Below are 23,633 nucleotides of genomic sequence, written 5' to 3' on the forward strand. Positions count from 1 at the left end.
AGTTACGGCTGAGCCATTGGTGTGTAGACAGGAACACTTCCCTATCTCACAGGGTTCTTTAACACCCAGCCTGTAGCCTGAGGTGTCAGGTGTGCACTGGGCAGCTGCTGCAAATGGTCCAATATTAACAGTTCATGAGAAATTACATAGGGGGTGTAGAATACACAGTTTGGGTGTAGAATACCCACACAGTGATAAACTGGCCCTGGCTGCTGTAACTAGGACACCAAGCTATGGCTGTGGTAAAAAAACAAACAACAAAGCCTTGCTAAAAAATAAGGTTTCCATCTCCTTGTCTCAGTGTGAACCATAGGATATTGAGAAACTTAAAAGTTGCAGCCTTAGAAGTGCTCTTTGAAATGAAAGATGTCTAGCAGTGCTTCCAGTTAAATTTGAAACTCTGGATAAGGTTGCATCTAACCTAACAATTTTATCTGAAGTGGCAGTGTGGTTCTGAAGCAATGCATTGAGTATTCCAAACCTACCATCCATTGATTTGATTCAGAGCAGTTTCAGTGCACCTGAGCTACATTCCTTTTAGGGGAAAACAGAATAGAAGGTCACAACCAGATGCATTGTAAAGGCACTCCAACCACTACTGGAATCAAAACAATGACTCGATATTTGGATGCCTTCAAGCTGTATGACTGATAGAGATGATCAGACCAGACCACCAAAAAAAAAAAAACCCACAACAAACCAAAATCTACCTAAAAGTAAATGCTAGGGGGCCTCAGCATCAACTTTTGACCTTTTGATTATCTCTTCCAAAGATACAAACAACATTCATAGAATTAAACAGATTCTTTCTCAGTATTATGTCAGTAAGGTATCAGACTGGCTCATTCAGTCTCTTAACAGACATACATCAATGATCTAGTTTAGTTCTCATGACTCCAAAGTTACCCCAGAACCCCAGCAAAGGTCACATCACTTACCAGGCCATTGCAAGTGGTGATTGCTGCTGTCCCACTCCCAGAGCCTGGCTGCCACGCTGTGCCAAGGAAGTGGCAAGGAAGTCCTGAGCGAGTCGCAATCTTCGCACTAGTGTGGTTGCCACGTCTCTTTTCTACCACATAGTTATGGGAAAGAAATCCCGTGTGAAAAGTCAAATTAAAAAATAGATCCTTCTCTTCATGATTAATTTTGTAATATACAATATTTTCATTTTTCCCAAGATCTCTCTTCTTTCTTGTATTTGAGATGTGATGGTGTAGATTAAAAGAAAGAAAATGCCCACTTGCATCTACTCTTGCTGGATCAACCACATGGTATTCTGGAAGTGTCTTCACAAATTGCTCTGAGAGAAAGGGGGGAAAAAAAGGAAGCAAAACCAGGGTGAGTGCTGGCTGATTTAGACTTTGCATAATTTAAAGGGAAACTCAAATGTGAGTACAATTCACCACAACATTCTACTGGCCACAAACACAGGCAGTGCACAGACTACCACACAATACAATCCTCTTCTGGATGGGCTTTCTGTTCTCCTATTATAACACTCAACTTGGAATTTAAACTTGCTTCTTTTCAAATACTTTTGTAACCATTTACAGAAAAGACTGACTGTCACACACACACCCCTTCCCAACACCACAAGGGGTGGGAACTCTCCCTGTCCTAGATCTCCAGCACATTATGCTCTGATCAACGAGGTCCCCTTCACACATCCAAAAAACTGACGACCTCAAGCAGGAGACAGAACCTTACAAACCCACATATGTGAAGAGAATGTTCACATGATAGTTCATAGCAATAGCACCTCAGTAGCATCAGCGTTAGCAGCTATTGAAGCAGAGGAGGGAATTTCAAAGAAGGGTTTGAAGAGAATGAAGTAATTTTGACCTTGTGTATAAGGAGTTCCAACCAGGGTAAAACTGGCATTCTTGTCCTCCACTATGATACAGAATAAACACTACCTGTTCTCAATTTTTTTTCCAATTACTGTGAAACTCAAAAGCCCTGAGCAAATAACATAAATCCATGTAAAACACAGTCCATAAGAACTCATACCCTAAGGGTCAGATCTTCCGCTGGCGTACTTGAATTCTGCCCAAGAAATCACAGTCTGAACATACTTAATTGAAAAGAAGTTGTGATGACATGTCTTCTAGTTCTTCTTTTCTCAGAATTGCTCTTCATTCCCAAAGTCCCAGCCACTTATACATTAAATGACCACAATTCAATCATTAATTAAGCAGCTTAACAAAGCAATTAGACTGTTCCAGCTACTTCCAGACTAGGTCTGGTTAGACAATCCTCCTAGAGGCTCTTCTCCTCCACTACCTGCACCTTTAAAGGCACACAGGAGAAATCATGCCTAAGCATACAGCTGTCTGGATTCATTCCCTTTTGGAAGGAACGTATCTCATTTGTCCTCATTAGCTGCAGTAGGAGACGTGGCCGCTGTGTTTCCTCAGGCCATGGACCCCTGAGACACGTGCACTGATATACTTCCAACTGAAAAGAAAACAAAACAAAACAGACAAAACCCCCACTTCCCAGCACAATACAAAACTACATAGGAAATTTGGCTTTCTCTCTGCAGTATCTTCATTTCAGAAGCATGGTTATTCTCTTACACAACCAAATTCCTTGCACACAAGCCTTTCCACCACTCTACAGTGACTTGGAACTTTTTTAAGACAAGCCACACCAGTGGGCTTCTAGGCCTCAGCAGTGGCAGGTCTTAATAACCTGTGGCTAATGCCTATGACAAGTTCTGAGAGACATCTGCCCTTGTCCATGTAACAACTGAAACACTGGAAACTCAGTGTGCACCTTCATGTCTGCAGTTTACATAGCCTGCAGATAGCACAAAAGGTGCCAGCAGCCTGACAATTTAGTAGTTGAAGCTGAACCAAGGTTTCCCCTTCCTCACATTCCAGAGTAAAGCAAAAAATAAGTAGGTAGGAGAGATAAGAAAGACCCAAAAATAGAGCTTAGCTGCAGATGTCAAATTACAATACTTCTGGGAAGCCCCACATCCCTTATTGTGCTAGCAAAGACAGGCTACCAGAGAATGCTGCAAGACCAGGCCCCCATTTCTATGGTTTTCAGCACAGCTCACTAAATAATCAAATTAAATGCCTGAAGGAAAACTTACTCATTTGCTGTTACTGTGCAATTTGCCTCTGTCTAATGTCTTGAACTTAATTTGTTGTGGCTTAACTGTCAAGCTCCATGAAACGCCAAAGACTTGTGGTTTTGGACTTCAAACTATTCAAGGAAGTTATTTTATTTTATCACTACAGTTATTAGTGTATAGAGGTTAAGGCAAATTAGACATCATCAATGGTAAATTGGAAAATAATGCTGAAGAATTGGATAGCAGCAGGATTATCAAAGCAGAGAAATCCAACTTCTTCCACCCACACCTTAAATACTCAGTCACCAGAGAGGTGAATTATGCTGCTATAATAATATACTGTAATATAATTGCAGAAATTAATTATGAGTAAGTTTTCAAAAGACTAGAAAAAGTAAGATTACAGCAAAAAGTTTAATAGGATAAGGTTAAAGATATTTCTGCCAGTAATCATTATCAGTTTTGTCTAGACAGTTGGGGAAAAGCTAGCAAAGGCAATCCTACCAATAACAGAATTTTTTACTGGACTCCACATTAAGCCTAACACACTGACTGTTTGACTTTTCTAGCTGGAGAAGGGTGTAAAACAAAGGACAAGAGGTATAATTACGGTGACACTTTTCTGCCCTTCTAGGAAAGAATAACTAACTACATGCAACTTAAACTGCACAAAAATAAAGGCTCCATCCTCCCACACTGAATGCCTTGATTTTTCTAAAGTAGCATGAATTCCTATTAAAACACCACAGTTTCCCATAAAAATTAGCAGCAGCAAACATAAATAGAAGGAATCTGTATCAGTGCCACAGACAAGCCTTGGGTGTAGCATGTCACAGCATCCCCTTTGTACACCTAACACACTTTCCAACCCAGAGAAGCCCTGTCAATGAAGTGGGCACTGCTTCAGGATTTATAGGCCAGGAAAGGTAGCTGTGTGGCTCCAGAGAATGCTCTGTCTTTCCAGAACTGCAGCCTGAGCATGCTGGCTTGCATCCGTCCTGTGAACAAGACCAAATCATCACACTGAGCAGCACGCATTCAAGTCAGTACTTTGCCATGCAATCATGCTGTATGTTCAGGCCCTCTGGGCATATAGGACAAGCAAGGTTCAGGCCCTTCATGACTGTTTGGCAAGTCTAAGTATTGTTTAAGTTGTCAGAGAAATTTTCCCTGCAGACCTTTCTAATTCTGCATCATAGAAAACATCTGATAATATTCAAAAACACTGCTGTCTATTCTGCTCCTCTGTGGATACAAATTCACCACATATGGTAGAGAATTGCCTTAAGAATGGCTGTACACAAAGTGAATAAACCAAGCTAAAGACAAAAAGAACACATAGGATCTGTCACACATAATAGGAGCACCATAATTACGTTCAGACAGAACATGTTTCCTCATAAAATTCCGCTAATAAATGTGACACACCATCATTTGCCATTGTTTCATCTCCATCTTAGTTCATTGACATCTGCCCCACAAACTCTCTGGCTTTTTTTCAGTTTCTTGGAATAGGAAATAGTGTGGCTCATCTTGTGAGGAATCATCTTTGCAAGCAAAAGAACGGATCTGTACCTAGGAAACACCCCAAGTTCTGAAGGCAGGGTAAAGGCCTTCAACACTCAGCAAGGGCACCCTTAACTGTCCCATCTGCCACACTAGTTGTGAATGGGGAGGGATCAGCTATTCCGCATACAAATTTGAGTCCTTCACACCTCACAATAAACTTTGCTTAAAAAAAAAATTAGCCACATTTTGAATTGCCCCTTTACTCGATGCTATTTGAACACTTTTGGAAAAGCCTAGGTTTTCCATGCCTAGAAAGTAAAACTAATTCTACATTCATTTCCCAATGCCTGACAATTAAACAGCTACTACATGCTAACATAACCATCCTTGTTCTGTCCTGCGTAGAATCACAGGAGTGTTATGACTGCTAACATTCACTTTAAATCAATTCAGCAGAACTGACTTCAGGGTAACTGTTCGCTTTTCAGGCATCTTAGTCACTTTTCCTTTCCACAATCTCTGAGGGGTGAGAAGATTTTCTACTCTGTGTTCAAGCTCTCCTAGTGACAGCAGTTAATTGCATCAGGAAGGTTTTCAAGGAAGCAAAATTTCCCCCTACACTTTGTTCTACCACCAAGAAGAAACTTCCAGCTAATCATAATTCTTCTCCCTTGGGAACCACTTCTCCGATTTCCCCTAAACAGGCAACAGGGTAAAAAGGGTAAAATTTCCGAGTTACACACCCCCAGAACCAAAGGGGGAGAAAACTTAACCCACCTGGGAGGCCAGCCTCAAGAGACCCCTCCCGCAGATGAACTCTGACTTGGAATTTACCATCCTCACCCAATGTGAATAGTTCATAGCGAGTGTTACACGCTGATAACACCAATACTCCTGTAGCATCTGCTGCTTTAGCACAGAAGCATTCATTTGTTTAAAAATAAATAAATTATCACGACAGCAAACTTTCTCAGTTCAGCAGAACAGAACGATTCGGGTATTTAGAAAGTTGCCTCCGAACAAGGGAGGCCAGCAAAAAAGCAGAGGTCGGCACTACGTTCATCTACACATCGGATGACTGCCGGGGAGCCGCAGGAAGGCGCGGCCGGGAGCGCTGTGCCCTCGGTGCGGAGCTCCCGGCGCGGAGCGGCCCGTCCCGGCTGGTGCCCCGCGGCAGGGACCCCAGGCAGCCCCGGGAGCCCACAGGGCGCAGCTCGCCGCCCCTCCTGTCCGGGCAGCACCGCGGAGCCGCGGCTTCACCGGCTGGAAGGCTGGAAGCACATCCGCGGCGGGACCGCTCCCCCCGCGCACCACGAACCCGCCGCCACTGACCTTGCCTGCCGTCGGGGAAGAGTGAGCTGCCGGCCGGGCAGGCAGGACGAGGAAGGACCTGAAGGACGAGGAGCCAGAGGGAGACCATGTGTGCCGCCCGGCTCCGCGGGACACATGGCATGGTGCGGGCGGGGAGATCCGAGAGGGGCGCCTATCGAGGCCGCGGCATGGCCGGGGCGGCGGCGGAGCGGCTCCCGGCGCCGCCGGACACAGGCGCCGCTCCCCAGAAGGGCTGCGCGGGGCCGTCCCGGTGTCTGGTTTCTGCTGGCGGAGGAAGGAGGGCTGTGGGGACGGAGTCGCTCCCGAGAGCCCCCGCCTCGGAGCCGCCGGGGTTAACAAGCCCGACCGAACCGGGCCGGGGAGGGAGGGAGGGGAGGAGAGGCCGCCAAAAGGGGCTGCCGCCCCCACCCTCTGCCCTCCACCGCGGCTGAAGTGTGGCATTCGCCCCGGGAGCCCTTGGGGAGGGCTGCCCCGCACAAGGCAGCATCCCCTGTCCGGGCACACGCCTGTGGTTTGCCCTGAGGGACTCGGGGAAGGCGCCTCGCAGCCTCGCACCCTCCCTGGCACAGGGTCCCCAGGCCGCTGGAGAAAGTGCTCGAAGCACGCGGGAGTTTAGTGCGTTTTCCTTCACATTCCGCTGCAGCTGGAAAGGACAGCAGAGGTCTTGCCCCGCCTGAGGTGCCTGGAGCCCACAGTCCCTCGGGGCCCGGCAGCCAAAGACCAGCTTCCAGGCTGTCCCACAGAATCAGAGGTTGGAAAAGGCCTTTGAGATCAAGTCTGACTTGTGAATACCACCTTGTCAACGCGACCATGGTGCTAAAAGCCACATCCTGCCTTTACTTAAACACTTTCAGAGACGGTGAGTCCACCACGTCTCTGGGCGGTCAGTTCCAATGTTTAATCACCCTTTCTTGTGAAGAAACATTTCCCAATGTCCAACCCAAACTTCCCCCGATGCAGCCTAGGACTCCTCAGGGCCTGAGGCCATTCTGTGTTTCAGCAGCGTGCTGTCACCTTGGGGTTACTCCTCTGAATGTCCTTTGTATGGAAAGTTCCTAATAGCCTTGGCACCTACATTTTTAAGTGCATGCCATGTGCTTTCTGCCAAGGATCCCCTAATGTCGCCTCTGCCAAGGTTGCTGCCGGGCTGACACTCTACAGGGTGGGTGCTCACTTTGATGTAGTTCCCAGCTTGCAACCTGGGCTGAGTTCCACATTACTTCCGCAGCCTGTCTTCCAAAGTTGACTCCACCATGGGTTTCTTGGATAGTTTCATGGCAATCTGTGTTTAATTATGCTTGTTTCTCTGCTCAAGCATTCCCCGAGGTGAATGGCTGCCACAGTTCAACTGCCTTAACTATGGGGAACTGTGAACTCCAGACTGCAAAGCACAAACATGAGAAAAAGATTTAGAGCCCTAAGGGTTTCTAAATCGGCTAGAAATGTTGCTTTCCCCAGCCTCTGAGACAACATAACTCTGGAAACAGACAATATTTATAAAAGAGTGGTACTTGATTTAGGAGTTATCATGTGCTCCTCTCGCTAATGAAAGGACAGAGACCATGTAAAAGATACCCAACAGCACTTGCCAAGAGAAGATTTGTTCATTGTGAGGCATTTATTTTAATATAGATGTCCATATATTCTGCATATGAATAACGTTATCTCATCTGCAACAGGGATGAGTTTCCTGGTGTACATGCCAATAGGATTCTTTTTCTACTCATGTAGTGTGCACTGGCCTGTTTTCTGAGATTGAGCATTGTAGCCTGATTAGCTCTTTATTAGTACTTCCCTGATTGTGACTTGAAATTGATATTATGTATATATATATATATATATATATATATATATATATATATTTATATATATTTATATATATTTGTGTATATATATATAATATTTAACATTTAAAAAACACTTGACAATTGTTGCAAAGAACAAGTTACGCAATTTGCCATGAATGGTTTAAAATAATTAAATTGGTGAATAAGGAAGTATCCACAGTAAATGGAATAAAAGGAAAAATGCTTTTAAACGAGGAGAATAGGCTAGAAGCATTGGAAAGAAGGGGTGACCATTCAAGGGATGGGTATATATATATATATATTTACAAAGTATTGGTTTGACCTATTACTTGAAGGCATTAGAAAAATAGTTCTTCTGTGAGAGACATGTAATCATTTTCTTCAATTTCCAGTTGTATTTTTGGGTAGGTGTTTCCTGAGTCTGATGTGAGGCAACAGTATTTCGTGCAGTATTCCATCTTGGTTCTTCCTGAACTGGAGAAGTTATTATTTCTGTTACTTATAATTCTCTCCATGAAAATGATGGAGAATTAAAAGCTTTAGGAACTCAAGAAAGTTTGTGGGAATGTGCTTTGGTTTGGGTTTTTTAATTTTTTTTTAATGACAAAAAATTTTAGATGCAAAAGTCATACACAGTGGAGAAGGAGAACTGTGGGAATCTGGTCTAAAACATCTTTAACTCCCTGGGCGTTGTGCCAGCATGTACATACACAGAAAAAATGATTCACTGGATGTAGTGTCAGAAAATACCCTGGGGTACAGTAAGGTTCCTGCTTTAAGGGATGTTGAGGCTGTAGCTGACACAGTCACAGTGTCCAAAACACAGCACTGTACCAGCTAATAAGAAGAAAATTATCTCTATCCCAGCTAAAACCAGGACACACATCCAGTCAAAATGTGAAGCAATGGCACAAGTATGTACTATGCTGTGAGTACATACTGAGGCCAGAATTTATGGCACTGTGTCTTACTAGTGTTTTCCTGTTCCAAAGAGGCATAACATGAGGTTTTGGAGCCTTTTTTGAATGTAAGTGCATTTTTTTTGCTAACTCAACCTCAATTATAAAAAGAAAAAGAATACAGCAGCACATCAGCTGTGTTCTTTTGGCAACAAAGTTATTGCAGTCCAGTAACTGCAGCTCCACACAGAAAAACCCGTATACTTATTGAAAGATCACAAGCAAGAGACACAGTCAAGCCTGAATTGGCAAACCAGTCACAATAACTGGATTCTTTTAATTTAAGTAGACTTCCAAGACAGCAGTAAAAGGAATGTGTATATAGCAATTTATATGCATGTAGAAAGGTGTACAAAGAAAGAGAAAAGCAGAGGTTATGACCGGTGAGGAAGTGAAACACAAATTACATGATTTGACATAGAGGAGTTGCTACAAAATTAAGCCCACCTGAAGACAGTCAGGAAATTTTGCTTTATTATGAATGAGAGACTCCTAAAAGTTGTCTAATACACACTTGCTTGCCTCCTCCTCCAGTCAGCAGGAAAAGAAGATAACCTCTGGAGGATAACACATCCCTTTTTTTCACATACAGGATGAAACACTGTCCAGATGGGATTATCTGTTAACTATACAGGCAGCTTAACAGTTTGCTTGGACTAGAAATGTTAAGAAGATGAACATGCAAGATGTGTTAAAGGTACTGAGTATTGGCAGAGAGGTGAACTGACAGAGCTCTGAATCCCAAAGACTCTATGGAGTTTGCTGGGTATTGTTGCATCCACTCATTTATTTTTCTTAGGCATTTTTAGATGGAAGTTTGCAAGTACATTTTTTAAAATCTTATTCCCTCCTTCTCCTTTAGAGATGCAGTCTCTTAACATATTTAAGTACTGGTAATTGAACCAGAGCTACTGTTGGATCTCTCAGCTTCCATTTCGTTATAGTGTATAAAGATTTTTGGAATTTCCAAGTTACTCATGAAATGCTGACATTCCACTTTTGTTATGCCTGTGGGCAGATCCAAGTAACAGAATGAAGCAAACTAAAGTAGTCAGTGATTCTATTGTATGACTTTATGGGGTTGCTCACATTCAGATTCCTGATATGTTTTCAAATACTGATTGTTATTTTTAATTGGTGAGCTAATTCACAAAATTATAGTTTTGTGTTTGGGCTATGTGAATTTAAAAGCTTATTTGTCATACTATCCGTATTAACTGTTTAAAAATGTATTTCTGGAGCAACAGGTTACTTTGACATTAACATTGTGAATATTCACCATGGAAGATTTTCATGGTGATTCCTTTCTTAGAAGTGTAGTAGGAAATATATAGAAGTTTTCTTTTCTCAGTTAGATAACACAGTGGTCATACCATCATAGCTTTGCTTCATGGACCACACACATATTCTCTAAAAAGTATTATTTGGACACAGAAATAAATTTTAATTCAAAAAAACCCTCAAACCACTTTAATCATGTTCATGTCCTCTCATCCAGCTCTTTCTAGACAAACCACAAGAACATATTTTTCTGGCACTCATTTTTATAAATTATTAATGTCAAAGTAACCTGTTGCTCCAGAAATATATTTTTAAATATGATGAAGAAAGTAAAGTTGTAAAATCCAGTTCAAAATGAAATAGTTATTGTCTGAATTTAAGCAAAAACATGAGATTGTAGCCCTGAGTTCATGAAAAGCCAAAAGGAGACCATATGGTTCTAGAAATTAGAACTGAGAAAATAAACAAATACGGAATTTCCTTTTCCTGTTTCCTAGTTTCCTTCTCCTCCTGAATTTTCTTTTAATGAGAAGAAAATGCCATTGAAAGAATTATTCGTTATACAGAATGTGATTGCAAGAATGCAACATTTAAGAACAATGTAAAATCCATTTAAGTAACATATATTATTCACTCTTTTTTAAATGAAATTTGAACAAGAACTTTACTATTATTAATTTTTGCTTCAATATGTCAAATAACAAAAATTTAAATGTTCTTTTCTGCTACAAAAATACTCTGAGAAGTAGCCCTATGTTTCTGTGTTTGATGAGACATTCAATATTTCAAAAATCTTTAAGCTACAAAAATGACTTTCATTTTGAAAACAGAGCCCTATCTTGCTTGCCAAAAACATTTCAGAAGAGCGTACAGCTGGTTCAGTCACTGTTGTAATTGTAAAATAAAATGTTGTAATTCTGTTTGTGTACAAGGTCTGTAAAGGAAGTGAAAAATTCTAGGAATTCTTTTGAGTGAATTGTAGAAAAACTATAATTTTCAGCAATTTTTTTTACGCATATTTATCTGAAATATTTTTAAATGCTATTTAAGGAACACCTGCAGGGACACATTTATCTGTGAAACAGTATAGTCAGGATCCATGGGCAGCTTCTGTTGGTGGTCTGAACTAATGTAAGCTTCTTAAGTTTACTGTGCTGGTTGATGCTGTCTGCAGGCTGTTATAGTTTGCAATTATTATGTAAATTCTCTCCCCTGCCACTAACTACCCATGCCATTAGTTAACAAAAAGAAGTAGTTAATTGCTACGTCTTCTTCTTGATCGCTTGGGTGGGGGCAGGTTGTCTCTTTTGTTTTTTGGGGACATTTTTTTTCACTTTCAGCTTGGCTGAACGCAGAGCAGGGTGTGTGTGCTGCTGAGGAGGAGAAGCCATTTTTCTCCTGCTCCTCGTTGCTGCTGCTGCTGCTGCTGATTCCTGGGGAGCCGTTTCTTTTCTCCTTGCCACGGCTGTGCTCCTGGTTCCTGCATCTGGTGTCCCGGCCTCTGCTCCAGTCTCACCGCTACTTGCAGCATCACGGCCTGCCTGCCCCGGCTGGGGCAGCAACCTGGGAGAGAGAACTTGCAGCTGCTTTCCAGGACACACGGCGGTCCTCTGCTCCCAGTTTTTCTTCTTCATTTGGGACAAGAGACACAGAGGGAGAGACAGAATTCATCTGGGAGCTCACCCTGCAGCCAGCGGGCTGTGACACTGACACTGCCCATAAGTATAACTTTTCTCCATACCCGTTAAGAACACTTATCCTTCTTGTATCCATTGTCTGATTAAAGTTCATTTTCTTAAATTTGATAAAGAGTGGCGTGATTATTGTGAAGGAAACCCCCCTCCTCCGCTTGTGGGTAAACATTTTGGTTTTTCCCCTCAAACCAAGACACAGGCAAACTAGCAAACTCAGACCCTTGGATTATTTTAGCATAGTATTATATATGCCCCAAGAAGCCTCTTACAAAATTCTACAGGATCTGTTGGAGATTTCCTAAACAAACAAATCAGGCATTTTTTCCCAGTTATCACCAGAATACATCATGGAAGCTTATGCCTGTCAAGTTTATTTCAGTTTTCAGAAAGTTTGAATCAGTGATACCAATTACACTGGCACTTTCATAAAAAGAAGACTCCAGAAAGTTACATATTAGCAACAAGCCTTTGGCAGCATTGGTGGAATGAATGGGGAAACAAACAGAAGACTATGTTTTCTGGAGCAGTAACCCTTGGGTACTGTATCTGATGAATTTGGCAATACTTTTTGAAAGTAGCTGCTGGCAGTTTTAACATTTTTCCAGCTATGGAAGTCTTATGACCATGTGTTAAATTATTCAGCAAATATTTTTTTATTATTCATCTAGGTGTAGCAAGTTTTCTTACCTGTCTCAGAAACTTCTCTAAGATGGAGAATGAAAAAAAGAAAAATACAAACCACACAAGACCTAAAAGGAATTTGTCTGATGCTCAAAACATGAGCAAAAACCTTGGACAAGCATTTCACATTTGCAGCCCTGAGTTTAAAATCCACTACCAGTGTGTTCCTGTGAGGTACATCAGTTCGCACTTTGTAGCTTTCACTGGGTGACTAAGAGAAAAAACAATATATCTTTGGACTTTATTTTCCTCATCCTCCCCTTTCTGAATCCTTATTACTGTTCAGACTCTGCAGTATATCAACAAGACATCTCAAGCAGAAGAAATAGTAGAAGAAATTATTCCGTGTAAGTCATGCTTGCTTCAATTTTTCCAGTGAAATATTTAAAATTTGGTGTGGAGCTAACAGTGTGATGAGAACAGGGCACAATTCAATCTGGAAAAAATCCACTTCTGCACTGTCAGTCTCTCTAATGATTTACCAGCTGAACGTGATATGGTCTCTGTGTGGCTCGATTCCACATTATTTTTTCCTTGTGAGCTAATAGTAGCAGAACTAAGTAGAGAGGTAAAAATGAACAATAATATGCTTATTTCAAATATTTTGCTAATCCTGGTTTTGGATAAGTGCTGACACTAGGGCTAAGGCAGCTATTGCTGCTGGGAGCTGGTAGGCACCTCACCAGCTGCACTGTTTACAGAACCTCTACAGTGCTCCAGCTCTGATTGAAAATCTGTGCTTTCACTTTGCTTGTTTGTGTGTTTGTTCCACTGGTGTTGAAGAGTCCTTGGCTTTCTGTTCTGCATGCACTGTTTTACAGTTGACTGCAACACTGATGGGACTGATGGGATTGTTATATTTCACTGCAAGGATAGTTTCCCTCTGCATGAGAGAATTTGAGAAACAGTTGCCATTCAACAGGCTGAGAAATGCAACTTAATGCGCTGTTATTGAAAATGCCACCTGAATGCAACCCTAGTCAGTGATTAAGAGGTATGGAACCCTAGGAAGAAAGCCGTGTTTTGGAAAAAGTGTGGAATTGTGTTGGATTTGGTCAGGGTAGAGTTAATTTTCTTCACAGTGGCTAGCATGGTGCTGTATTTTGGGTTTGTGCTGAACAAAAGGTTGGTAATACAGAGATGTTTTTGTAACTGCAGAGCAGGGCTTACACAGAGCCAAGGCCTTTTCTGCTTCTCCTAATGCCTCACTGGCAAGGATGCTAGGGTGCAAGGAAGGTTGGGAGGAGACATAGCTGAGACAGGTCACCCCAGCTGACCAAGGGGATATTTCAGACCACATGACATCATGCCCAGTATATAAAGCAAGAGGAAGAAGTAGGAAGGTGGGGATGTTTGAAGCGATGGTGTTTGTTTTTCCAAGTTGCCATTGGACGTGATGGGGCCCTGCTTTCTTGGAGGTGGCTGAACATCTGCCTGTCCATGGGAATCACAGAATTAATTCCTTCTTTTGTTCTGTTTCCGGGCACAGCTTTTGCTTTCCCTATTAAACTGTCTTTATCTCAACTCATAAGTTTTCCAGCTTTTACCTTTCCAATTCTCTTCCCAATTCTGCTAGTGGGGAAGTGAGTGAGGATCCATGTGGTGCTTGGTGGCTGGCTGGGTTTAAACCATGACAGGAAGTAATATCAGGAGTCCATTTTTCCAGGCCTGCTGCAGTCAGCCTTCTGAAGACCCATTTTTTGTTTTCTTTTCTTTTTCTCCTTCTGTTTTCTTTTTTTCTTTCTTTTCTTTTTTCTCCTTTTCTTTTCTTTTCTTTTCTTTTCTTTTCTTTTCTTTTCTTTTCTTTTCTTTTCTTTTTTCTTTTCTTTTCTTTTCTTTTCTTTTCTTTTCTTTTCTTTTCTTTTCTTTTCTTTTCTTTTCTTTTCTTTTCTTTTCTTTTCTTTTCTTTTCTTTTCTTTTTTCTTTTCTTTTCTTTTTTCTTTTCTTTTCTTTTTTCTTCCATCCCCTCTCGTCCCCTCCCTTCCCCTCGCCTCGCCTCGCCTCGCCTCCCCTCCCCTCCCCTCCCTTCCCTTCCCCTCGCCTCGCCTTGCCTGGCTTCACCTCTTTTACCTTTTCTTTTTTCTTTTCTTTTTCTTTTTGCAAGTAATTGGGAGGCTAAGCCTTCCCAGAGCCTTGCGTTGCTAATTCCAGTAAAATGCACCCTCATTATATGCAATATGAATGATGTATAAAACTTCCTAATTACTCCTGTTTCTCTTTAAAACTCCCATACCATGATCCGGCTGATATTTTTACAGGGTTCCTGCAGATGTAAACCAAAGTGATGAGTGGACTGCTGGCAAGAAATGGCACACACAACGAAGTCTTTGCAGGAAGTTCAGTGAGATAAATCAATGGGGAAATAATTTACTTGTTAAATGTTCTGTTAATCTTCCCCAAATGGCTGATTCACAGTGCTTTCTATTCAGAATCTATTTGGGTTTCAAAATACGCAGTTATCTTGATTTATTTAAAAGCAGAACGGGAGAAGGAAAGTCGGTTCCTATTCCCATCGGTTGCTTTCTTTTTCTGCTGCAGACTTGGTGGTGAAGCGAGTTTCGGGCCTTGCGCACGGCGGGGATGGGCTGGGTCCGGCCGCCGCTTTCCGGCGCTCCGGGGCCCCCTGCGGGCGACATCCCGAGAATGCCTCTCTGCCTCCCTCCCGGGGAAGCGGCTGCTGCCCGCTCTTCCCGTCACCCAAGCACTTCGTGCCGCCAGCAGCCGGACTTTACAGCTTCGTTGTCCGTGCCTTTTGTTTTAACAATTAGGGAGAGACGCCGTCTCCCGACGTCCCAAAATCACCAGAGGTGTTTCTCAGTCCCTGCCAGGAATGTGATAATTTTGGGGCCAGCGAAGAGCTTTTCGGCTTTACGCCGAGATTTCTCAAGCATGAAAGTCCAGGTTGTTTCGGACTCACCCTGAGGCTCGGTGAAGCGGCGACTCCCTCACAGAACTTGCTCCCGCGCAGGAGGGGAGGAAGGCAGGGGTCTCCCTGTGGAAGCTGACCCACGGGGCACACATCGGCGGAAAGGGCATCACATCGACGGGAGGAGGCATCACGTTCTGAGAGGGGGCATCACATCCTGATAGGGGGCATCACATCCCTTCACCTCATGGGAGGGGGCATCTCATCCTGAGAGGGAGAATCACCTCAGCAGAGGAGGCATCGCATCCTGAGAGGGGGCATCACATGGGCGGTGTAGGCATCACATCATCGAAGAGGGCATCGCATCATGGGAGGGGGTATGACATCCCGAGAGGGGGCGTCACCTCGGCGAAGTGGGCATCACCTCGGCGAAGGGGTCATCACCTCGACAGAGGGGGTATGACAACCTGAGAGGGGGCGTCACCTCGGCGAAGTGGGCATCACCTCGGCGGAGGGGTCATCACCTCGACAGAGGGGGCATGACATCCTGAGAGGGGGTATCGCCCCTCGCCGAGCGCTTGCCGCGCTCAGCCCGTTCACACACGCGGTTCCCCCACTTAGGCGGGACGGGACGGGACGTCACGGGACGGGACGGGACGGGACGGGACGGGGGCGATCCAGGCGCGCACCTGAGGGTACCAGGGGGTCCTGGAGCGTGGGCGCCACGCTCAGCACCCGGGAGAGCTCCGCCCGCACCGCGCATGCCCCGGCCCCTCCGGCGCGGATATAAGCGCGGCGCGGAGCGGGAGCGGCGCCAGCCGGGCCATCCATCCATCCAGCCGGGAACGCGCCGCTCCCTGTCCCCGCCGCCGCTCCCTGTCCCCGCCGCCGCTCCCTGTCCCCGCCGCCGCTCCCTGTCCCCGCCGCCTCTCCCTGTCCCCGCCGCTCCAGCAGCCCGCTCGCCGCTGCCGCTCTGCGTCTGCGGGAAAAAGCTCCCGCGGACCTGTCTCCCACCCTAGCATGGGATGGGCGAGCCCTGTGAGCGCGGTGCCTGCTCGCCGGCCGCTGGCATGAAAGAAGGAGCGGACCGGGAGTCCTGGGACGCGCCGCTGGGTTTTCTGGAGGGCGCTCAGATGGACAACAGGAGCAACGTCTCTTTCCTGCAGGTCTTAAAGAACACCAACCTGGAGCGAGCTGACGGGATGCAGGGGGACAGCTCTGATGTGGTGCGGATTGTCATCTCGCTGGTGTACTCGGTGGTGTGCGCCCTGGGACTGGTGGGCAACCTGCTGGTGCTCTACCTGATGAAAAGCAAACAAGGCTGGAGAAAATCCTCTATCAACCTCTTTGTGACTAGCCTGGCAGTGACTGACTTTCAGTTTGTGCTGACCTTGCCATTCTGGGCAGTGGAGAACGCTCTGGACTTCAACTGGCTCTTTGGCAAGGCAATGTGTAAGATTGTCTCGTATGTGACAGCCATGAATATGTATGCCAGTGTATTCTTTCTCACTGCCATGAGTGTAGCTCGATACCGCTCTGTGGCTTCAGCCTTGAAGAATCAGCGTCGAGGAGACCCACTGGGTGGCTGCTGCTCTGCCAAGTGGCTTTGTGCACTCATCTGGCTGTCAGCTGTCCTGGCTTCCCTGCCCCATGCCATTTTTTCCACCACTGCCACTGTCTATGATGTTGTTCTCTGCCTTGTCAAGTTCCCAGAGGGCCGAGGCAGCAATGGCCAGTTCTGGCTGGGTCTGTACCACATCCAAAAGGTGCTGCTGGGCTTTGTGGTGCCCCTGATCATCATTAGTCTCTGCTACTTGCTCCTGGTGCGCTTCATCACTGACAAGCACGTGGGCAGCACCTGCAGTGGCCCCAGCACCAAGCGCCGCTCCAAAGTGACTCGATCAGTGTCCATCGTGGTGCTGTCTTTCTTCTTGTGCTGGTTGCCTAACCAAGCACTTACAACATGGGGGATACTCATCAAACTCAATGTGGTGCACTTCAGCAATGAGTACTTCCTCTCCCAGGTGTACTTCTTCCCCATCAGTGTGTGCCTGGCACACTCCAACAGCTGCCTCAATCCCATCCTCTACTGCCTCATGCGCAGGGAGTTTCGCAAGGCACTGAAGAGCCTCCTCTGGAGGATCACCTCACCTTCCCTCACCACCATGCGCCCTTTCACTGACACCACCAAGCCTGAGAAGGAGGAGCAGGCCCTGCACGCCTTGGTGCCAGTCCACCCTGTCACTGCTTCTTCTCCTGCTGCTGCCATCCAGCCAGAGGTGGCCTACTACCCGCCTGGGGTGGTGATATACAGCAGCCGCTGTGACCTGCTGCCTGCCAGCTCCATGGAGCAGCGCTGCTGAGATGGGCAGGGGGCTCTGGGGGGTTGGGACTGTGGGCTCTGTGCAGGATGTGGCCCTGGGATATTGAATGCCTGCCAGGGACAAGGGGAGGAGGGATGGGTAAAGGAGGACTTGTGTGTGAGAGATGCTCTTTTGCAGTTGTGACTGCCTTTGGACACCTGAGGGAAATTGTTGTCTTGAAAATGTCCCCTGAGCTGGAGAGCAGGAGTAGGAGAAAGCAGAGGTGGGGTGTCTCTAGGAGGTGCCTTTTAGTACTTGTACCCGTTCTGAGGAACGGGAAACTGGGGAGGGTGATGGGACTCTAGGCAGGGAGGATGCAGGATGTGCAAAGTACCATAGGAAGGAGAGGGGCTGGGTGGGGTGGAGTGAGGCTGGGAGACCTTAGTGTGTTCCCTCAACCTGGAGTTGTAAGCAGCAAGAGGCCAGCAGCCCTCCCACCCTGTGTGTTTGTCTGTGTCAGGGAGAGGGAGCTGAACTCCTCTCTCACTGCTCATGGCCCCAGCATGACTGTGGTCACTGCTCTCTGGGCTCCAGTGAAGGCATGGGAATCAGACAGCCTGTGTAGCCTGTGTCCTGTTTCAAACCTACCCTAACGGGAACAGCCAGGACAAGTGAGTACAAGGCTCCTGCTTGTTCAGGCTTGTCCTTTTCCCCCCTCTTTTAGGGACCCATGAAAGAGAGGGGACAAGGGACACTGTGCTCTCCTCTGGATCTGAGCAGAATCCGCTTTTCTAGCTACCCCCATCCCCTCAGCTGCTGCCAGGAAATAGAGCAACCCAGACACCCAAGGAGAAACCCAAAGACAGAATATACATTTTCATGGGAAGGTGTTGCTTTGCCTGTGTTTGAAGGGGAGGGTGTGATCCCCCTGACATTTTGTCCCCCAGCCTCTCTCCACTCTGCTGAGAGGAAACATTATTGCCCCAGTCCATGTGGAGCAAAGCAGCATCTCTTCCGGCGCACTGAGGCTCCAGGCTTTATTCTTGCTGCACTTCAGACTGTTCATATTTCACTTCAGGAAATCAGCACAACTGTAAATAAAATTAAAAAAAGCAAAACACACACACACAAAAAAAAAAAGGAAAAAAAGAAACAATCTTAGACACTTCAAGTCAAGTATCTGGGATACTTCTGGGTCCAGTTAAAACCAAGCACAAAGGCTTTTGTTCTGCTAAGGGTCTGTACTGACACTTGCCAATGTTTCAGTGAACTCCAGTTTCTCTAGGCTGAGCAGCCATAAGGCCTGCAAGTCAGTGCTTTTGTAGCCTGGAGAATGTCAGGGACAATGCCTGACCTAGCCTGTGTTCCAGAGAAACATCCAGGAAATAATTTTATGTTGATATAAAATGAACTTTCAGGGGGATAAAAATAGTGTATTTTTAAGCTGTGAAAGTTTTTGTGGTAAGGCTATATATTTACTTACTAAAATATTTTTTTAATTATGAGGAAAAATAATTTAAAATGTAAAGGTCAAAATATTTGTTTCAAAAGGTAGAAAAATGGAACAGTTTTGGTTTTGTTTACAGAACACAAGTTCATTGATTCCCTGTACTACATATGAGGTGATTATATTCAAAACTCCTTTCTATTTCCAGTCCTCTTCCTTGCAGCCTAGCTCCAACATCTGCCTGACTCTGCTAAAAAGGCATTTATGCAGAGGGTTTTTTGTCAACTCTTAGTACTGATGTGGAGGAAACCTGCTGTTTCTGTCCAGAGAAAACTGCAGTACCGTAAGGGGCAATTATGCTTTTCAGACTCTGTTTACTGTACATGTTGGTAATTCCTGATGTAAAACTTGTGTTTGATCTGAAAGCAGCTAGTTTTGCTTCTTGCAAGAAGAAGCTGTAGTTCTGTGTTTTTTCAAGGCAAAAGAGACTTCTATAGCCTTGGGCAATTGCTAACTGGGAAGATACTGGTTTACAAGGTGTCTGGAGAGGAACAGCAGAAGTGAGCTGGCAGCTGATGGGCATACTTACATAGATGCAAAGACTCTGAAGAAATTTGATATATCCACAGAAGAACTTGAGCATCTAAGTACTGTACCACTGCCTCTCTGACTTCCTAAATCCTGACTTGGCTGCCAATTGAAGTCTCTAGGTACTTAATGTTTCTTTTTAAAGTGAAATTTTTTGTGCCTAGAAATCTGTTCCTGAGCATGCCTAAATCTGCTTAATTCTGTAGCACTTCTCTCTGTGCTTTATGGGGATATCTCTGTTGGGACTGGTCACAAAGGGCAACCTGCAAGGAAGGCAACTCTGCATTGAGAAAAGAAGACCCCGTGCCAGGCCAAACTAAGTCAGGAGGGGCTGTAAACTTAATTCATTCCTCCCATCCCTTTGAATTTATGTCTCGATGTGCTTCTTCAGCCCCTCCTTCAATGTGTTTGCAGATTATGCTCCTTCCTCTAAGCCTAAGAGATTCAGCTTCCCCCTTTCCACATCCCAGGGGAATGATTGAATCTCTGGGCTACTTTGTGAATGTGCTCAAATTCTCTGGCTTTAAACTGTTCCATGTTGTGTGACTTGCTTCCTATTGCTGAATCATAAGAGGAAAGCAAGACCTCAGACACTACCTGGCAGCATAGTGGTTAGGATGTAAACTACAAAGAGAAATTCTCAAGATACCTTTTTCACTGTAAATACAGAAGAGAAATTGGATCCAGATCTGTATTCTAGGTCTCTGCTTTCCAACAGTAATGATTAACTTGCTCCCAGATCCTGGTTCAATTAAAACTGCAGCATGCTCTGCAAGAGCCTGAGGCCTTTCTACGCCTATAGGTGTAGCAGCCTAGTGAGTTGAAGGATTTGCAAAAAAAATGCATTCAGGTCTTACAGGTTCTGTGAGAAAGCCCTAACATCTGTGTTGCAGGTGAAGAAAGCTGTACTGTTTATCAGAAAAGGATACCAGAATTCAGAGAGACATAATCTGTCTCTATAGGCCTGGAGAAACAAACTAAATTAAGGAGACAGGAGGAATCTCACAGCCAGATGCTCTTGTTACTGTTTGCTTTTGAACAGCATAATTTCTTGCTTAACTTGCTGGTAATTTATTATCTATCTGATGCTTAAATGTTCTTGTGCATTAAATAAAGAGCTATCCAAATGTCTAAAGCATGACTATGAATTTCAGTAGATAGCTAACTGCCTAAAGGATATCCTCTTTGCTGCTCAGCATGGCCACACCCATGTGCTTTTGTGAATGTAAATGTAGACATGATCTTATGTCAGCAAAAACAACACAGTAAAATAAATGGTGTTCAGAAGAACCCATAGATAGCGCAGAGTAATAACAAGGAAGTATCAAAGGAAGTATCAAAGGAAGCCTCAAGTGTCTGATCACTGTAGACATAAAAGCCTTTCATTTGGCAAATCACCCAAGCAGGAAAATACCTTGGGTGCGTAGGGACTGGACTGTGGAATTAGAGGGCAGCTCTCTCTCAGACAGCTGATCCACCAGGTCATGAATCTACTATTCAAAAGAGGCACAATGCCACATCAAATGGTGGTTTGGACCAGACCAGCAGTTCAGGTTGTGCAACTCAGTGCATGGCCAAAGAGCACTGCTCTAGCTCTGCATGAGCACAGCGAAGTTTTGCTTCACACCTGCTGTGAGTCCCAGCTAAGAGAGCATGAAATCTGAGCTCTGTGTTGCATGGGCAGAGGCACCCTCCTCAGCCCTGAAAGGAAGGTGCACTTACTCTGAGTGTGCCTCAGCATCAGGCGCATGGGCTCAACTCAACAATAACAAATCCTACTGGGTACCCAGTGGTTTCCTAAGTAATCAGTACAACATGCTTCAAAAATACTCCTGTTTCCTCCAAATATTCATGTCTTCATGTGTAACAATCACCTTTTCATGGATTAAAATAAACACTGCTGAAAGGATACAAAACAATACTTACAGAGTTCTTGAAGAGGTTTTCGTGCCTGGTCTCCTCCTGTTACAGGCTTCTGGCAGGGTGCTGGCAGAGAGATGCACATTGTTATAGAATGATAGCGACCCGAAGCTGCAGGCTGACATCTAGTGACAAACTGAAAGAACCTTTAAAGACCGGATATTCTCATCAGGCAAAAACTTTGATTACTTAAGGACTTTAAAATGCCTCAGTCTCTTAAATAGCTAACCAAGCTCTTAATGTAATAACAACCTCCAATTGCATTTCCAGGTTTCCCTTCTCAGCAGGAATACTGTTTCACTTTCTCAGTGAGTTATTCTAGCACTCATTTTAGCAGAAAAAAAAAATCCAGTCTCCCTCATTCTCATGCACAACTGTCTACTCTAAAACTTGATTATTCAATTGGGTGCCTCCACAAAGCTCTGATTTGATTTGTATCCCTGAGCTTGAACAGGAATAAGTATGGGTGTGGTACAGCTCAAGACCATTCAGTTGAGACCTTGGATCTCCCCTTTTTAGTGAGGGTTATTTCTCTGCTGCTTCAAAAGAGAATTCTTATTTTTCCTTTCAAAGGGTTTGTTGAAAATATCTTTATATCACGATTAAGCTGCTAAAAGAACTTCCCATAGGTCCATTCTTAGCATCAGTTGTTGTGGGCAGTCAGTTAACTCAAGTCTGTGCTAAAGTGTAACTGATAAGACACATAAGCAGGTTTCTCAGCTTATATTTGTGCATAGCCTAAGAGTCCTGCCCAAAATCTTAGCTGTAAAGCATAGAGCCACAGGATGGCTGAGGAAAGTCGGCCAAAAAATCAGCTGGAAACAAGTGGTTTTTTAGTTTACAGGTTTTTTGAAACCTTGGCCTACCTGCTTGGGAAAGACTGCTTACTATTCATTGTGGGAAACAATAAAGTAAAGGTAAATTACTCAGATACCAGCTTTCTCCCTTACTCATCCATTCCTAGGGACAAAGAAATACTGTTTCTCCAAGGACCTGATTTTTACCTTGCAGAGACCAGCTGAATGAGTATGGTCAATTGCACAACAATCAGATTAACTATTCAACACTGACTTCTAAAGTCATTGTTCAATGAACCTTTCCACTTTCATTCAGCAGTCACACCTAACCTCACACTGGATAAAACTGGAATCTTGTAGAAAAATAACTTGTTTCTGTACTTGTGAAAAAGTGTGATAAGTTTAGGAAAGAAATGTGAAAATCAAATGCCTTCAATTTTCTTTTCAGGCCCATTACTAAAAAGGAGATTATAAAGTTGTTATCAATTAGCCTAGTGTTAAGATGATGGGGAAATCACATTTGACCAAGCTGGTAACCTTGTCTGATTGGGCAACTGGCTTGGTGGCTGAGGGAAGAGCAGTTAATGTTTATCTTGACATAAATAAGACTTTAGATGCTGTCTCTCATGACATCCTCATAGACAAAATGATCCAGTATGGACTAGTGAATGGAAAGTGAGCTGGATTGAAACTGACTGAACTTACAGGTGTAAAGTTTGTGATGAACAGCACAAAATCAAGCTGGAGGGCACTGACTGTCAGTATGCCCTGAAGATCCATACTGAGGCCAGTACTGTTCAATATCTTCATTAAGGATGTGGATGACAGGACAGAGTGCACTCCCAGCACATTCGCACTGGGAGAAGTGGCTGATACACAAGGGGGTTGTGCCCCCACTCAGAGAGTCCTCAGTGGGTTGGAAAAACAGGCTGACAGGAATCACAGGCAGTTCCACAAAGGGAAGTGCAAAGTCCTGCACCAAGAAAGGGGGTGGATAATTTCCTGCACTGGTACAGGCTGCTGTGATTGACTGGAAAGCAACTTTGCAGAGAAGAACCTGGAGATCCTGGTAGACAAGGTGAATATGAGCCAGCAATGTCCCCTTGCAGCAAAGGCCAAGAGCATCCTGGGCTCTGTTAGGCAGAGCAGATGAAGGGATGGGATCCTTGCCCTCTGCTCAGTCTGATGAGGCTGTATTTAAGATGCTGTGTCCAGTTCTGGGCAAGTTACACAGTTCTGGTTTGCTTACCAGAGAGGCTTCTGTGTGACAGAGGGCTTGGAGCATTTGCCATGAGAGTGGAGGCCAATGGAGTTGGAATTGTTCAGTCTGGTCCTGAGAAGACTTGGGGATTTTATCAATGTG

General features: G+C 44.6%; 2 protein-coding genes across 2 annotated transcripts in view; one reads left to right on the forward strand and one right to left on the reverse strand.

The window, feature by feature from the left end:
* The window catches only part of ADAMTS12 (ADAM metallopeptidase with thrombospondin type 1 motif 12), a 153,501-nt gene extending 147,407 nt beyond the window's left edge, over positions 1–6,094 (reverse strand). Inside the window, exons 1-2 of the mRNA XM_071580426.1 lie at positions 5,927–6,094; positions 939–1,300 (exon numbers count right to left, since the gene is read on the reverse strand). Coding sequence (XP_071436527.1) covers positions 939–1,300; positions 5,927–6,047 — 483 coding nt within the window. The 5' untranslated portion in view covers positions 6,048–6,094. The remainder of the gene's footprint in view (positions 1–938; positions 1,301–5,926) is intronic.
* Positions 6,095–16,041: 9,947 nt separating this feature from the next.
* Positions 16,042–21,296, forward strand: RXFP3 (relaxin family peptide receptor 3). The gene has a single exon (XM_071580498.1). It carries the CDS (start codon positions 16,241–16,243, stop codon positions 17,576–17,578), a length of 1,338 nt encoding a protein of 445 aa, XP_071436599.1. The 5' UTR covers positions 16,042–16,240; the 3' UTR covers positions 17,579–21,296.
* Positions 21,297–23,633: the final 2,337 nt, after the last annotated feature.

This window comes from Pithys albifrons, chromosome Z (genome assembly GCF_047495875.1).
Source record: "Pithys albifrons albifrons isolate INPA30051 chromosome Z, PitAlb_v1, whole genome shotgun sequence".
Lineage (NCBI taxonomy): Eukaryota > Metazoa > Chordata > Aves > Passeriformes > Thamnophilidae > Pithys > Pithys albifrons.